General features: G+C 43.5%; 1 protein-coding gene across 1 annotated transcript in view; it reads right to left on the bottom strand.

The window, feature by feature from the left end:
- Window positions 1-182: 182 nt before the first annotated feature.
- Window positions 183-15987, bottom strand: part of LOC106745088 (neuroligin-4, Y-linked-like) — a 244673-nt gene continuing 228868 nt past the window's right edge. The window contains exons 11-14 of the mRNA XM_014620364.1: window positions 4099-4432; window positions 3539-3802; window positions 3123-3282; window positions 183-2082 (exon numbers count right to left, since the gene is read on the bottom strand). Coding sequence (XP_014475850.1) covers window positions 1933-2082; window positions 3123-3282; window positions 3539-3802; window positions 4099-4432 — 908 coding nt within the window. The 3' untranslated portion in view covers window positions 183-1932. The remainder of the gene's footprint in view (window positions 2083-3122; window positions 3283-3538; window positions 3803-4098; window positions 4433-15987) is intronic.

Genomic DNA, 15987 nt, shown 5'->3' with positions numbered 1-15987 from the left:
TATATATATATATATATATATATATGTACCTATGTGTAATTAATACATTTAAATAAATGTATAAATTTATCTTGCAAAATCGAGCCTGAAGCAGTTCATTTGGACAAAGATGAAAAGAATCGCAGGTCTCATGAGATCTCCTCGTTAATTTCTATAGTCTTGTGGCAGTGTATTACGCATAACAGATTTACGTTAGTCTTTATTTTACACTTATACGTATTTTATATGTATATTTATACAAAAAATGTAATCATGTTCATCGAATGGAAGTCAAACTTTGAAGAATCGACATCAGGTGATCAAGACAAACGTGTCCTCTTACGAGAGGAATGACAGTTCTGAAGGGGCTGTCGCGAACGGTACGCCGAGTGTGAAACACTCTATATAACAAGGATGACCGCTTTGTAAAATGTCAAGAATCCGAAAGGACGCGTTTGGTAAAGAGATGACGAAGAATAGCGCACACACGTTGACTTTTCGCACACAGTCTCAGGTTACATTGAACGGTGAGAGAGATCACGTTGCGAGAGATGTGAAGAAGCGAGGCCGAGGAAATCAGAAAGATCCGCGGTAAATGATTCGAGGACTGTTCGAGGTCACCCTTCATATATATATAACACACATGCGTGAATACGTGTACATGGAGAGGATACGAAGATCGTCATATAATGTGCGTATCATATATCATAACTCAATACGTGCAATACACACATCCACGCGGTAAAGCCGGCCTGCATGGCAGTTGGCATTAATTAGAGCAACGGTAATGAGCGACATCGCTCTCATCGACGGAATCCTTTCGCGCCAGTCAGTTGATTTCAATGCACGTCGTGCGATTGTGAACTCGAGCGCACTGTGTGTGTGTGGACTATAAATGAATTCCCCGCGAAATCTAGATTAGAAAATAAAGATTGTAAGAAGAAAAGGAAGAAAGACTCCGCGTTTGAATGTGACGAAACATTGACGCGACGAAAACTCAGACAAGCGTTGTCGATGAATAAGCTCGCTCATTATGCTCCAGAAATGTCTCCCTTACACTCACGCAACTTGACGCCATGCGTGGACGTCGACACGTGTCAACCGAGAAACATACGAATGAAAGATACGCATAATGCAAATACCGTTTCTCTTACAAAGTAGCAAACTTTGGCGTCCTTATCGTATAAATTCACGTTATGTACAAGGAACATCTAACATCGTAGTGGCTAGTATTTCATTTTTACACGTGTCTTCCTCGCCGTTGATTCGTATTGAGCCGCCCACCATCGTCTCACACCACTCGTCCCGTCTCCATTAACGACTAGAGTTTCTTTTTGCCTGTTCGCTTTTCGTTTTCATTATCGACTAACTATGCGGAATGCATCGCGTTTGATTCCTTCGCGCAGAATTTGATTAAGGTTCCGATCGGTTCAAGACGTCCTGTCTTGCCGCCTACCTCCCTTGATACTTGACTTCGCAAATACATTCATCGACGTCTACCGATTATTGTGAGCCGAGAGCTTCGAGAGCGGGGCGCCGTCGGGGTTGATTCCTTCGTTCCGGTCGCTGATTATCCCTTCCCCAGGACTCGTCGCTCAAAGCGAGAGCCGTCCTTACCGACCGCGTAAAAATCCCTCGAGAGTCGACTTTTCCTTATCCTCGTGCAAAAGCGCGCTCCACCTCGTGGAATTTCCAGATCTAGATACTAGAATTCACAAAGATCGCAGGCGAGCGGGACGAAAAGAAAGAATCCTCAAGTCGCGTCTCACTGCTTCACTGTGCGGCTCCCGAACTCGCGACGGACCCTCAGTCTCTCTTCGGTAGACGCGACTTCTCGCTCACTCTCCAGCACCCCCCTCCGTTCCTCGGGACAAGCCCTCGGCGAGCCGCCTAGAGCAAGGTCGACGCCGTGAGGACATCCGGAACGACTGGCTTCGGAGGGGGGTCCAAGCATCACACTCGCATCTCGCTCATCGTCGCCTGCGACACGCGACTCGACACCGTCGCGCTCTGCAGCAGCGGCTGGTTCTCCGGCGGGCTCTTCGCCCTGGGTGGCGGGGGAGCTCGTGGCACCGTCAAGTGGATGGATCCGTTCGGAGGACCCTGGAAAAGAGAGAGCGCAATGAGAGTGGGCCGGTCCTCTTGGAAGTGGCTTCGTCAAATATGAAAGAGTCCCCTTCTCAAGATTTCCCAACTAATCGGACGAAGACACTTGCTTTAACTCCCTATTGTCATTACACGAGGGGGGAAAGAAGGAGAGTTTCTATGCACTCTGAGGGATCCACTTTAAATAGGAAGCGGGCAATTTTTCTCACGCACGGATGCACATTCAATTTTACAACTATGCATTATCTCGGCGTATCGCTTCGCGTACTACGGCGCCGGTCTACCGAAAGAGGAAGGTTAAAATGGAAAAACTTAAAATCTGAATCGCTTTTAAACTCGATAAAGTCGCTCGACTGTTACACGGCGCGACACAATGCATTTTTCCGTGTGCACGGCGCGGTCCTACGACGACTGATGGTAAAATATTTACCGCCGATAGCGCTATTACTCATTTCCAGGTAAAAAAGAGTTTCACGCGGAGCTTTTTAAAAAGTCCACTTCGTAATCCTATTAAAGAAGTTTCGCGGAATTCTAAAGCGGCCGGATAAAATATACGCGGCCCGGCAGTGGCGCTCTCACCGGGCATATTTTATGATCATAATTCCGATTACGGCATGCCTTACTCAGATACTAAATTTCTAAGCAGGCGAAGTTTGAAAGACCATGCTGCAATGCATTTTATTAGGGGCAATATTGCGCGCGAACATCGAACGGAGGTTATTAATCTTAAGTAAGCATTTATTGTCTCATTACATGCTACTATCTTTACGTGAATGTATACCGACAGTATAAACTTCTGGCGAGATGTAAACGAGAGAAGAAAACGCAAATGTCGTTCCCTTAAAATGTATACGATCGTATTAAGACGCGTATTTTCCAATAATGATTAATAACATTAAAATAAAAGGCGTAATAATAAAAATGTATATGTTATAAAATGAAATAAAATGAACGGAACGAAAGAATGACTGTAGCAATATGCGATAATAATTTGGAGAGATTAAATGTGATAAATTCATAAATTACATATTACTCACTTGAGCTTGCGTGTTCATGTCTTGGATGACTGAGGCTCGAGGAAGGGTAGCATGTTGTTGCTGATGCTGTTTTTGGTAATGATGTTGGTGAGGCAGCGTGTGGGTTCCTTGGCCTTGGAAAGGAGCGTTCGGGTCATTAGGACCTCCTTTCATCACATTCCTGCAACAATAGGTATATTCAAGGAGTTTGCCGCGTGAGAGAAGATAAATTCGCTTACATCGTGTCTGTATTAAAGGCAACAGTGTCGAAATGGAAATTCTCTTTTCAGCGGATCCGCCACAAAGTGATGCATTTTCTCGATATTTCTTTCAAGATTTGTTTCTTAATTTTGTTAAAATTTTCTTAAGTTTCTTAAAATCGACCTTTGATCGGATATTGCGTAAATAAGCGGATAAAATAAGAAGCGTTTCAGTACCTTCTTAACATTTCATTTTCAACGTCGACGATCACTTGGCCCCCACCGGCGTAGTGAGAATGCGGCGGTGGTGGTTGTTTCAGTTCGGTGAAGCCGCGAGGGCCGCATTGTTGATTTAACAACTGCTGCTGCTGAAGACTCTTCACCTCGAGCCGCGTTTTATCCCTCTGATAATACACGCCGGCGAAAATTAGGACGTTCAAGATCAACAGGCTGCAGCCGATCGCGATTGTCACGCTCAAAGCCGTCGAATATGCCGCGTAACTGCAAATACAAAGAACTCATTAGCCCATACTTTCATGCTGAGATAGGTATGGGTCACGAAAAAAAGCGAACTCTACAGAGAAAAATGTACCATGATTGTTGGGAACCTTCGAAATTAGATGAAAAATGTATTCCGCATAATTTTGTTAAACGAAGCCAGAAAAACACAGTGTATGTATTTAATCAAAACAAACTCTTGGGAGGAACAACAGTAAATCTAACCGTGAAGAAAACGAAATAAGAGATTGATGGCACTTTTGAGTGACGATGAAATTATCGCGAAAGCGAATAATTACCCGGCCGCGTCCAGGCTGGCTAAAGTATCGGTGCTGGCGTTATGAACGTTCTGAAGATTGGTGCTCTGGATGAGGCTGACACACGTCGTCATGCTGTAATCCGTCGTGGTCGGCGGCTCCGTGCTGAGGTTCTTCCTCTTAAACTCCTCGCTGATCCTGCTGAGGGGATCCGGCCTCACAGAACCGTCATACAGGCTGGGGTCACTGTGGCCGCGGAACAGGTTATGCCTGGAATCGACATCCTCCATTCCAGCACGATGAAGCTCGGGGACTAGGCGCAGCCAGACCGAGAGCTGATGCGCCCTGTAGTGATTCTTCATCTTCGGTTTCATACCTGCAACAGTCATTCGATAGCCATGTAACGAGATTCTCTGAGTTTCGAATATTCGGATATCCGAATGTTCGGATTTTCACACTTCAGAATTTCATTATTCGAATATAATGTATCGAAGAGCCAAAGCTTCGAATTTCCAGCCCTAATAGAAATGTTACACGTCTCGTATTTCACGATGAGAATACCGTGGAAACACGTATGAGATATGAAAGTACTTAAATAAAAATCAACGTTGGATATTATGGCGTAGAGCTTAATAGTCAAAACTTCAAAGAAGCGGCTTCCTGTTTCAAAGAAATACCTTCCTAAGAGATACTGAAGAATGTTGAAACTTTAGAGGAAAATTTCGAATAATCTAATAAAATGTTCGTACGTGGGATCGGTTTGACGTAATTGTTGGCCAAAGTTTTGGCGCTTTAATGAATGTATCTTATTATTGAAACATTTAGGATTATAACTGTGTGTGTATAAGCGTAATTTCGGTAAGCCCACGTCCCCGACATGTAACGTATCATTGTAAATCATTAGAGAACGAAAGGGATAATGCCAGTGAAATGACGTATTAGCGACAAGCTGAATATCGCGTCCCCGATAATCCGCAGTCTCAAGTTTTGCACGATAATCTGTTTCCGATGGCTCGGATGCAGCTGCAGCTGCCGGTCCACGGATGATCTTGTTACGATGCGACGAGGCATGCAACCAGCTCGACATCGCCAAACAATATTAAAATAGGCGCCGGAAACGCTGAATGTCCACGATCGATATTTCAACGTCAAGGAGAGGTAAGTCCGTCGGCTTCGGGGCTTGAATGCACCTCTCCTTTTTCGAAGTGTCGCAGTTCCCGACACGATTGATTGGATATCGCGGGCGTTTGTAGACGCAAAAATCCGACGGTTTCTTGGATACTCCGCAAATTCCCCTCGGAGATCCGGGGAGATTCGAATTCCAGTGTTGTTGATTGTCGCGCGAATCAGTATTCGCGGCTTCTCAATGCTCCGCGCTTCGGAGCTCCGCGGTGAATATCGCTGATACTTCTCCAGATACTTTCCTCGCAAATTGTTTTATTCTCCCGGGAACTTAATAAACTTACGTCGGGATTCGATTCTGATGGGATCCGTCGATGCGAACTGCCAAAGGAATATAATCGGCTCGCCGGGCTCTCATATATATATATATATATATATATATAGTTTATTTGCTTACGTGTCTGTTCCGCTGATTCCGACTTGTTTTGCTATCGCAGTTCCGTAAGAGACGCAAAATTGTCTGAGGCGCGCCGAATCGCACGCAAGAGCCCTCAAAGGAGCCCGCTTTGATTCACGGTTCGCGGCAACTCGTTTAATATTCGCGAGTCCTTTGAAAGGATACGGTCTTACCGCGCGCGCAGTATCGTGCAACTCGTTCGATTACAGAACGGAAATACGGACAGCCGTCGATGCACGGAAAAACGAATTCGCGCGTCCACCGCCTTTCCGTATCGCTCGCATCCTCCGAAAGATTCAATACAACAGATGGGTCACGTAGTGTCAATTTGAAAATCTTACTCGAATTTTCCGTGATTTATATGTAATCCGGTAAGTTTCCAAAGTGCAAGAAATAAGGACTGGCGAGATTTATCACGAAATTTAATTGAAAGTCGCCCAAGGAATCCGGTCAAAGGAAATACGATTAATCTGGGACACCGTGTATGTCTGACAACTTGACTCGGAACGGCGAACAGAAGGAAAGCAGCAAGGTGACGTCGAAAGCGATTGCTGTCGAGGATTTCGTGTTCCCTTCGTACAGATCGTGAATTATTGCGATGCACGTCAGTGACGTTTGATTTGCTGATGCTCGCAGGAGTGGACCGTTAGGGAAAGGGAGCGGCGGAAGAAAGGACAGAAAGAGGCGGAAAACGAAAGGAAATAAACGGAGGAGGAAAGAGGCAGGTAGGATTGAAGGGCAAAAAATACAGAACGCTGAAAAAACTATAACTGTGGGGAGCTTTTTAAAGATTTAGAATTGAAAGAGGTTACCATTCCCACATATTGGAAAAATGTTTTGAAACAATAATAAAAAAATAAATATTTGTTACTTATTCAACCTCAAGTTACAGATTTCATTTAAATAAAATTTTAACTTAATATTTAGGTGTTGAAATACCTGAGATATTAAAATCAAGAAGTAGAAATTGCTTGCATTCAATTCGAATTTCATGAAAAAAGTGAATCTGGAAAGCGTTTTGCAGCATCTTGTGCGTATGAGCGAGATAAAGCGAACGTAGAGCGAAGAGGAGAGAAGAATCGACGCGAGCATAGCGTTGAATTTTTTAGTTTGATTAGGCTATCGGCTCTCTTTCATTCATGGCGCACTCGAACGAGTACACGAACGTCTGGTGGACGTTCATGAATTTTTACACAAGCAACGGCCGTCGCCGTACGTTCCAGATTACCGTTGCACGTGAGGTTTTTATTGGTTGTCGCGTGATAGCTTCCAGAGTCGCCAAGCAGAATTTTATCGGCAGCGGAACATTAGCAATAACTATTCTTCACGTTTAGCAGCTGCAACAATGTGACAGTCGGTCGGGAATAATTGAATTTTCGTCGTTTCAATGAATTTCAGTTTACTTAAAATTCGTGTAGACTCTCGAAAAATAATTGTTCGTTAAAATTTTCTTCTAATCTGGTATTTTCAAATGTAATACAATGAAATATCATGCAAATAAATATGATGAAATACGACATTTGTTGTCTATATATATTCGAAACACGCCTGATGTAACTTGAAGTATTCACAAGTACAAGGATGTACAGCGCGTTCGGAGCGAATTTCAATCCTGCAATAGAAATCCTATATCTAGACGCGGAGATTTCGTCTCGGCAATCCGATTAGTATTACAGTTAGTTAGCTTTCGCGAGGAGATATATCTCGCGCGGGATACGCGCGAATATAGTTGTTGTTCGTGCGCTAAATTCCACTTAACTTGATGCGCGATTTGCTAATGAGTCTACCGGAAACACTTTGGACGATTTTGCGGATGAGCAAACTCGATTTTTGCCCGGATTATAATATATAGGTCGCAAACAATACCGGAGAAACGGAGAAAACGAATCGCCACTTTTCGAGAACGTATCGATCGTTCGCTCGCAGCCGTTCGGACTGAGAAAGAGAGAGAAAGAGAGAGAGAGAGAGAGAGAGAGATAGTATTAGAATCCTATTAAATCCTACAATTTTTGTTTTTTTGTATAAGTCGTAGGAAAAATATACTAAGGTAGGTGATGATATTAAAATGGCCCACCCTGTACAAGGCTGCGAGGGCTGATTTATATGCGAGCCGACACACGGAAAAACTAGCAGGCGATTATTGCGGAAGGACGACGAGCCTGGGCCAACAAGGATGCGCAGGAATTCGGGTCAGAGGTTCGCACGAGTCGCCGATGCCAAACTAATTGCTGCCGATTCCTGCTCCTCCGTTTGTCTCTCCCCTCCTGCCCCCCTCGAAATCGGCGAACGTGGAGCCGTGATTTCAGCAGGAGAAATGCCACGGCGACTAGACGTGAATTGTGATTTAATGTGTGACGTCCAGGAATAATGGCTGTCGCTCGCATTCACTCGGTTAATCGCAGTATTTAATCAGGTCGTACGCGATTTAAAAATGAATTTTTGGAGATGTTGCGATCCTCAGGACGGGCAATGTTGCAAAAAATAAAATACTCGGAAGATTGTAACATTTGTCAGAGAGACGTTTGAGAAACTTATCAATTATTAGACCATCAAGAGCTAAAGTGCGGATCTTGTAACGTCATATATGAAAATATTTTATCGTTAATCTCTTTTTATTTCTCCGATCGAACCAAGTAAAGAAAGAGCCGTTTCGTATAAAACATTTCGTAATAAAATAATTATATTTTTGGAAGATATTCTCAAGGTGATGACAGATATCGCGCCATCCTGCATAAACGATTGTTGGACTTTTCTGTAACACAAAATCAGGGATTCTTCCTTTGATATCTGCGGTTTCAGGACATCGGTATGGTAACGATAGAGACAGCGATTTCGCAGAGGAGCAGCGACAGATGCGCTCGTACTTCCGTCCTGAAAATGCAGACGCCGCTTAAGGTGGCCTTTTCCGACAAACTTCCATGAATTTTTTTCGTCACGGCATCTGTCCACATTGGCAAAGTGTTTTCCAATGAAGGCTTTTTATGACGCATGCCGCACTACATTTAGATCAATCACGTGCGCTAGCGTACATGTAGATTTATCCGAAAATCGATTTACGTTACGTTGCTCTACACACCGGGAGTCACCGTAAAAAGTTTATCCGATCATTTGCAATACCGATGAGCTCAATATATTTTTCGACTCGCGGCCCCTTGACATTTTTATACGCGGTCCGAACGTCAAAGGTTTTCGAGTATCGATTTTATTTCTCCCCGCTTTCAAATATTTTATGAGTACATTTTTCCGAGTATAATTTTCGGCGGGCAGTTCGCAATTTTGGCAATCTCGATCTCCGGAAAGCCGGGAGTTTAAAATTCCGTGGCCTCGCTGCTTCAGACGCGGTAATCCTAGATTCCGAGTCGACGGAGCTAAGAAGATTGTTAAAACCATGTTTGCAAAAATAACGCACATCGCGATGCGCGTCACGTTCCCGATAGCTATCCTGGCCAGGATATCTGTCCTCCAGTGACCCGATTCGAGCGATCGGGATACAGTAGGGGCTTCGAGAATCGATGCAACCGACGTCACTGTGAGTTTATTTGAATTTTCAATCTAATAAGAAATTCTTTCGCGACTATTTCTCAAGTCCCCTTCGTCGCCGCCGCTTTCCGCGAGGTAGATTTGTCTCCCGAGCTTTTTCAACGCCCTCCTGCGTCTCTCCGCTATCTCTCATGGCACCGGTGTCACTCCTTCCGCTGTATTTCCTTCACGGAGCTTCCCTATCGCTCACCTCTTTCCTCCGCCGCACCTTTTCTCAATCTACCGCCTCGCGTCCTTCGCCCCCTCGTATCGTCGCAGATTTCCTGTATCTTTTACACGACTTATCTCCTGCTATCTACTACGGTTACCATCGTCCACGACCTTCCCTTCGTCCTTCCCTTCCACCTTACCACTCTCATTTGTTCCGCAAAATTCCCCGAGAAAGAGATGATATCTCCGGTAGCGTGCCTGCAGGCGATGATTATTTTACGATCGGCAACTGAACGTCCCGCTATCTATTTTATAGCTCTTATTACACGCTGGACGAACGGACGAGGTGACGTGTTGTCGACGCTTCGTTTGAGCCGATGTGCGACCTCGAGGAAATTCGCCCTGAAAAGCGTCCTGGCAGGCACCCATCTCGGTTGTAATATTTTATCAAGGGATTCTCTCTATCGCGACTTGAATTCGTGAGATCCGGATCCTTCGAATTTATCCGCGCGGTTGGATACGCTGATCTCGAAACCGATTCGGGAAACTAGGTTCGAAATACTAACGATTTTGAAGAATTCATTTCTTTTCATTCAATACTTCCGAAAGATCCTTCCGAGGATCTCCGATACCTCTCATACCTTTCCATCTTGAATTTCTCGAATCTTTGATTTCCCAGACTTCAGGAATTCTTTATCCTTCCCGTCAATCGTACGCGCGCGGAATTTGAAAGAAGGCCGCCCCGTTGGATTTCAACGCACGAATGCGTTCGTTACACTCCGCGTCGCTCTATTTTCGCCATTAACCAATTAAAACAAACCGTTGTCCTCGTAAAATTACCGTTGGCGCGTCAGGGAATTATTTTCGTCGCGCGCAAACAATCGGGACGGGAAATCCGAATATCTGGTGGTACCGTGAGGGACCGAGGACAGAAGGAGGATTATCGGCTACCAACTTCCCGTTAATTTCTTCTCTTTGACAGTGTTTGCTTCCTCCTAATCCATTAAGCGGCCCGTTAACGCCGCGACGTATTTTCTCATCCCTCCCCCAGATCGCCCCGTCCTCTTGTACGCCATCCATGCCGTTCTCAAACTTTCTTAGACCACATTCATCCACCCCTGCCCCCTATCGCCGCTTCGTCGGCGAAACTTCTCGACGGGCACGTTCGCATCCTTGTAATCGGAGGCTACACCGCCGAATTCGATACACCGATCACGCTCCTGTCGTCGACAAGGAATCCCATTTCCTGCACATACGTACCCCACCTCCCAAGAAAATCTTTCCTATATCCTGCCGGCGCTTCCTGTCGCGGACCTTCGTTATTTAACGCACTGGAAGCGTCACCTACGGCTTTCGGTTATCCTAATTTTTTCTCGTTGTTCATGACGCCGCCAGATACTAAATCAATAGATAAATAATGGCAGCGCACACGGGGAGGGGAAGAGTCTGGCGGAAAATTTATATCGACATTTTTATTCCGTAATGTGATCTTTCATTTTCTTGCACGGCGCACACGTAACTTGAGACTAGGTGGGGATCGATAGTGTACCGATATAACGTCTCTATCCCTTCTGGGCTTCTCTAATACCGGATATATAATTTCTCGGCGTGCACGATCTTCTGAAGTTGAAATCTTATTAAATTGCGAAGCTACACACGTCCCTTCCTCGAAAGTTCATCGTATCTTCATGTAGTCTTCGTTCTGTAACATTTCGCAGCGGACTACGTTAAGATCTACGCTGAGATCAGCAATTTCCGTCATTTGTCGTTAGCAAACAGCCGAACGTGGCTTTAAGGTACTCAAGCACGTCGTTAAGTTCCTCGACAGCGAAAAGACATGCGAGTGTACACGTTTTCCGCTGCTTCCGCAGCTTGAAATGCCGGCGATCTCCGAAGTCGAAGCAGGTCATTATCTCGCCGGAGACGGCGGGTGTCGCGTAAACATGTTATTCGAATTCCGTCTTCATATCCGTTTTCAGACTGCGTCGTCGCATCCTTGACGCAGGGTTACTACGTGAGACGTCGGGGCCGAAGAGTAAGCTGCTGGAACAGCGCGAGAAACTGTGAGAACTGCAAATTAGAATGACGAAGGGTGTTGAAGGGTCGACGCGGTTGATTCCGCACGATGTCGCTGCTAATTGCTATTCAATTAGACGGAATTACGTCCCGTCGGATCCTTGAATCCTTCCACAATTGTCTCGATGTACCTGCCAATCTAACACGCTCATCCGAGGACGCCTTTCTTGATCGAGCAGCGATATAAGCTTTGTAATCAGGAGAGGGTTGGTGTCCGAACGGAAAGGTGAAGCGAAGATAGATCGCAAGTATAGGCCGGTTAACGTTGCCATCAATATCTCACGATATCCTGAGGATTCTCGAACTTTCTTTTTCTAGCAAACGGATATTTTAATAATAATAATAATAGATAATAAATTTCTCTTAACAAGAAGCATCCCTTTTAGCATGTATAATTAAGAAAAAATATTATAGATGGACGAAGAAAGGAAGAATTACAAAATGTATTAGTATATAGTAATGAATGTAATAGTATGAGTAACGGTGACAAAATATAATCAACAATTAAAAGCTCATGAAATTGCACGAAGTATAGAATGTTCATATGTTATCAAATTACTGTAGAATCGGAGAACAAGTTAGTAGTTAAACATAGTTTTCTATGTCTCTATGGAAACTTAGATACATAGACTTTGGTGATGTTCGAAAAGTGGACGGTGTCTTAAAGGTCACGAAGGAATGTCTAGTTTTCTTATCAGCACGTATTTATTTACTTCATAATGTTTGAACTAATTAAACTTTATCAATTATTTTGCATTACTTTTGTATTATTTTTGTTGTTTAAAACGCAGATAATAAATGTACCGAATATTAAATTGATCTATCGGGTAATTAAGACAAACAAAAATTCTCAAATATAGTCTACGTTCAAAAAAAAAAATGAAAATTAAATCTGTCCATGCGAGAATTTAAACCATATAGGTCAAACATATTAAATTTTTTCCTGATATGGAGACCATATAGTAAAGCATTATTCAAATTGTGAACGAGCCAAGGCGTAAACCAACGATTTCAATGTGTTTATATTTTGTTGAATCAACAAGAGGGGCAAACTAAAAAGACCAATAAGAGCGAACGCAACATTTCATTTGCGAAATTCGTTTAATCATTAAAATGAAATAAAAAATGCAACATTAAACGAACCATTTCAAGTGTCGTCCAGATTTTTTGGCCGTCATTCCGGCCTTGTGGAATGCAAAATAGAAAACTCGAAAATGAAATTACACTAGAACTTTTAGCCAGGAACTCACCACCAGTGTAGAATGAAAGAGTCCCAGGGGGACACTTCAGGATCGGCACGAGACTGATATTTCGTCGCGCATCAACGCACCCTTAGAGATCGTTTTATCGAAAGGAAATCCTCTTATTCGGAGGGATGTATTAATTAACGGACCGTAACCAAAATGATCGGACCATATTTTTTCTCGGCGATATACGCTTCGTGTGGCATTCCAATTCCAGGGTGAGATACATAGTGCTGAATGTGGGATACACGCGCGCGCGCTCGTCTGTGTGTGTGAGCGGGTGATCGATTTGCGAATTCGCACGCGCGTTTTTGCACGACCGAGCGGAATGACCGTTTTTACGTTTGGTGCGGCCTTTCGTGAGCTGCACTAGCAATTATCCTAAATGCAGCCCCGCTTCCGCTACCCGGCTCTACAGAGTGCGACGACAACTGCGGAGCGAGAGAAGAGGATCGGTGTTAATTACTTTATCTGTTTACAGCCTCCGCCGAAAGCCAATCTCGATGGAAACGACTAGTTTGCGCCTTTTTTGGGGGGGAGGGAAATGTTCTGCCGCGTGCGAGCTGTCTGCGCCGAAAGTTGCGGTGGCCCGGCCGCGATTCGGGGATGAAGAAACGTCGAACCCCGCGCACGCCAAGCGTTTTAACTTTTCGGAATTTTATGTTTGTGTGCTAATGTGTGTGCATCTGTGTTTGTGTATGAATTGTGTGAGTGCGTGTGTGGATGTGCACGCGAGGAAGATTTCATTGCGCTCAGAACGCCCGCGTTTATTTAACGCCGGAGTACGGGGTCTTTTTTTGCCTCATCTGCAATTCAACTTAATCTTATTTAATCTAAGCTAACTGGATTCTCAACTTTTGCATCGGCGAATCGCTTGGACGCACGCATGCGAGACCACATAATTCGTTGAATTTTGCAACAGTCGCAGAATCGACGACGCTTTTGAATTTCGAGTCTCTGCTCCGTGCTTGTTCAACCGGACGTAGCGAATTTCGCGGAATTTCCGCCGGATGATTGCACGAGGAAGCGAACGAAAGAATTTCGATATGGTGTGCTAGATCACGGCTGACTTCGCTCGGCAACTAGCTGTGCGGCAAAGTTTTATCTATCCTCTCTTTCGGCTGATTTTATCTTTTTTTTTTTTTTTTTCGAAAATATATACATATACATCGATCAACAGTAATTCCCAGAGCGCGCCGATTAATCCGTAATTTAATCAAAAATAGCGAACGCCTCCACGCCTCTGTTAACTACGTGTTTGTAAAACTGACTGTAGTTACCGTAGTTACTGTAGTTACTACAGTTATTGAAAAAAACTAGTTATCCTCACTAAATTTATAGTCGTTTTCGATTGTATTTTCTTGTCCACTCGTAAAAACGACATATTATTGTGTCTTGTCGTTTCCTGTTTTCCATGAAGCCGATTGAATGTCAAGAGGGATTAAATAATAAAGAATAATGTACAATACTAGTAGCTGTGATATACAGAGAACATTATAATTAAGTTAAATAATTAACGAATAAGTAACGTAACGTGTGTGTATGTTATGACGCCATTTCGATCGAAAGATTCACGCGAAACAGGAATCTTGTTTCTCGCTAAATCGCCCGTGAAACAGAATCTGTGCTTTTTTTCTCTCGGTCGAACACGGTGCGATCTTCGACACGTTTTTGTAACACGTATTTGTTACACGCGCTTGTTTACGTGCGACTCGCGAGTACGTCCCCGAAGCGTCGGAATTTATCGTACTTCCCGCTAAATCGTTAAGTGCCGTTGAAATAGTCGCGGTCGCGAGTGCAGCGTAGTGAAGTGCGAACTCTACGTGGGACGAGGACGGAACACTACAAAGGCTGGATGCTGAGGATCTGTGGACCTAAACCGCTGGACTGGGTGGGACATCGATGCGAAATAATGAGCGTACAATTAAACGCTCGCAAAGCGTCATATTATCGATGCATGCCACGTTTGAACATAAACAGCATTGATGTCGCCAATGGGGAAAGTCATCGCTCGAAGATCGTATACTTTTGTCTATTTTTGTTGAAAGAATAGTAGTGACAAGGTGCATCTAAAATTAATTAAATTTTACATTCCTGTAAGATCTCTTAAAAATTGTACACCTTTCCATACTGGAATCGTCTGGTCTCTTCTGGAAAATTTAAATCTTTGAGTCGTTTATTCTGGAAAATAATTTTAATGATAAAGAAGAAGATAGTATTATATTCCCTTATTATTAAGATTTATCACATGGCATTATTCTCTTTCAAAGTAACCATTATTATATATAATCATGTGAATTTGAGTTCTTGAAGTAACTTTTGTCTTTTTACTATATTTTATATATTAAAATATTTAGTATTATATTTAATAGCTTATTATAATTATAATTGGTTTGTCATATTATATTATATTTATATTTGTATTGCATTTTATCTTTGTCTTTATTCCTTTTTGCAATTCACGTATTGTACTGAAAGGGTTATTTCCCGTTAATAAGTGGATTATAAGAATAATAATGGAAACTATTATTACTGATAACATAGAAGAAGAGACATCTGCTGCAAAGTTGGTTTTCCTAATCATAATTATTTCACCGTGAAATTACACGTGACGAATATCAGACTTTCTCAGTGCGGTAACACATAAAGGCGGTAGGTGAAATTTGATCTTTCTGACGTAAGGGCGTTGCTTCAGGCACACCTATGAATAACTTGCTTTTCCTTTTTCTTCATCTCTTGGCAGCTATTCCTGCTCCCTTCACCGCGTGTGTTGTTTTGAAGTAGTCAGGGTCACGAAGGTTACTTCAATCTCGTAGGGCGCGTCGCTCCAATCTCACCACAGCTCGCTCGTATATCCTCATTTTCAGGACGCTTCTTTTGTCGCGGCGGATTTATATACGCCGATCTCGAAGGGGGTGAAACACCCCTCTTTGATCTTCTCTCGCTTGTGTACATACGGGTCAAATAAAATCATCCGACACCGTCGCGGATTCTCCGAGGAGGATCTCCGAGATTTGCGGTGGAGTGTCGTGTTATTGTGCAGATTAGACGGATATACACGTCGACTTTTGTAGACGAAAGAAGCGATGTTGGGCGAAATTCAGATGACATGCTAAAGAAATTTTACGGTAGAATTTCCGAGCTCGAGTTCGCGAATGAAAACCGAGTGAGATCGACGATCTGACGTGGAAGCTTGAACTGTGAAATTTAATCAACGGTAAAAGATTAACGAGACTGAAACACGTAGTTGTGTATACGCGATACAGATGCTCCCTCAAGATTCGAGTTGTTTCGATTGATCTTTCTTTTATAGTGCAGTTATTTCGTATACACAGTATTGCA

This window comes from Dinoponera quadriceps, unplaced genomic scaffold (assembly GCF_001313825.1).
Source record: "Dinoponera quadriceps isolate SergipeBrazil2010 unplaced genomic scaffold, ASM131382v1 scaffold717, whole genome shotgun sequence".
Taxonomy (NCBI): domain Eukaryota; kingdom Metazoa; phylum Arthropoda; class Insecta; order Hymenoptera; family Formicidae; genus Dinoponera; species Dinoponera quadriceps.
Note: the sequence above shows the minus strand (reverse complement) of the source record. Positions and strands in the feature narration are given on the sequence as shown.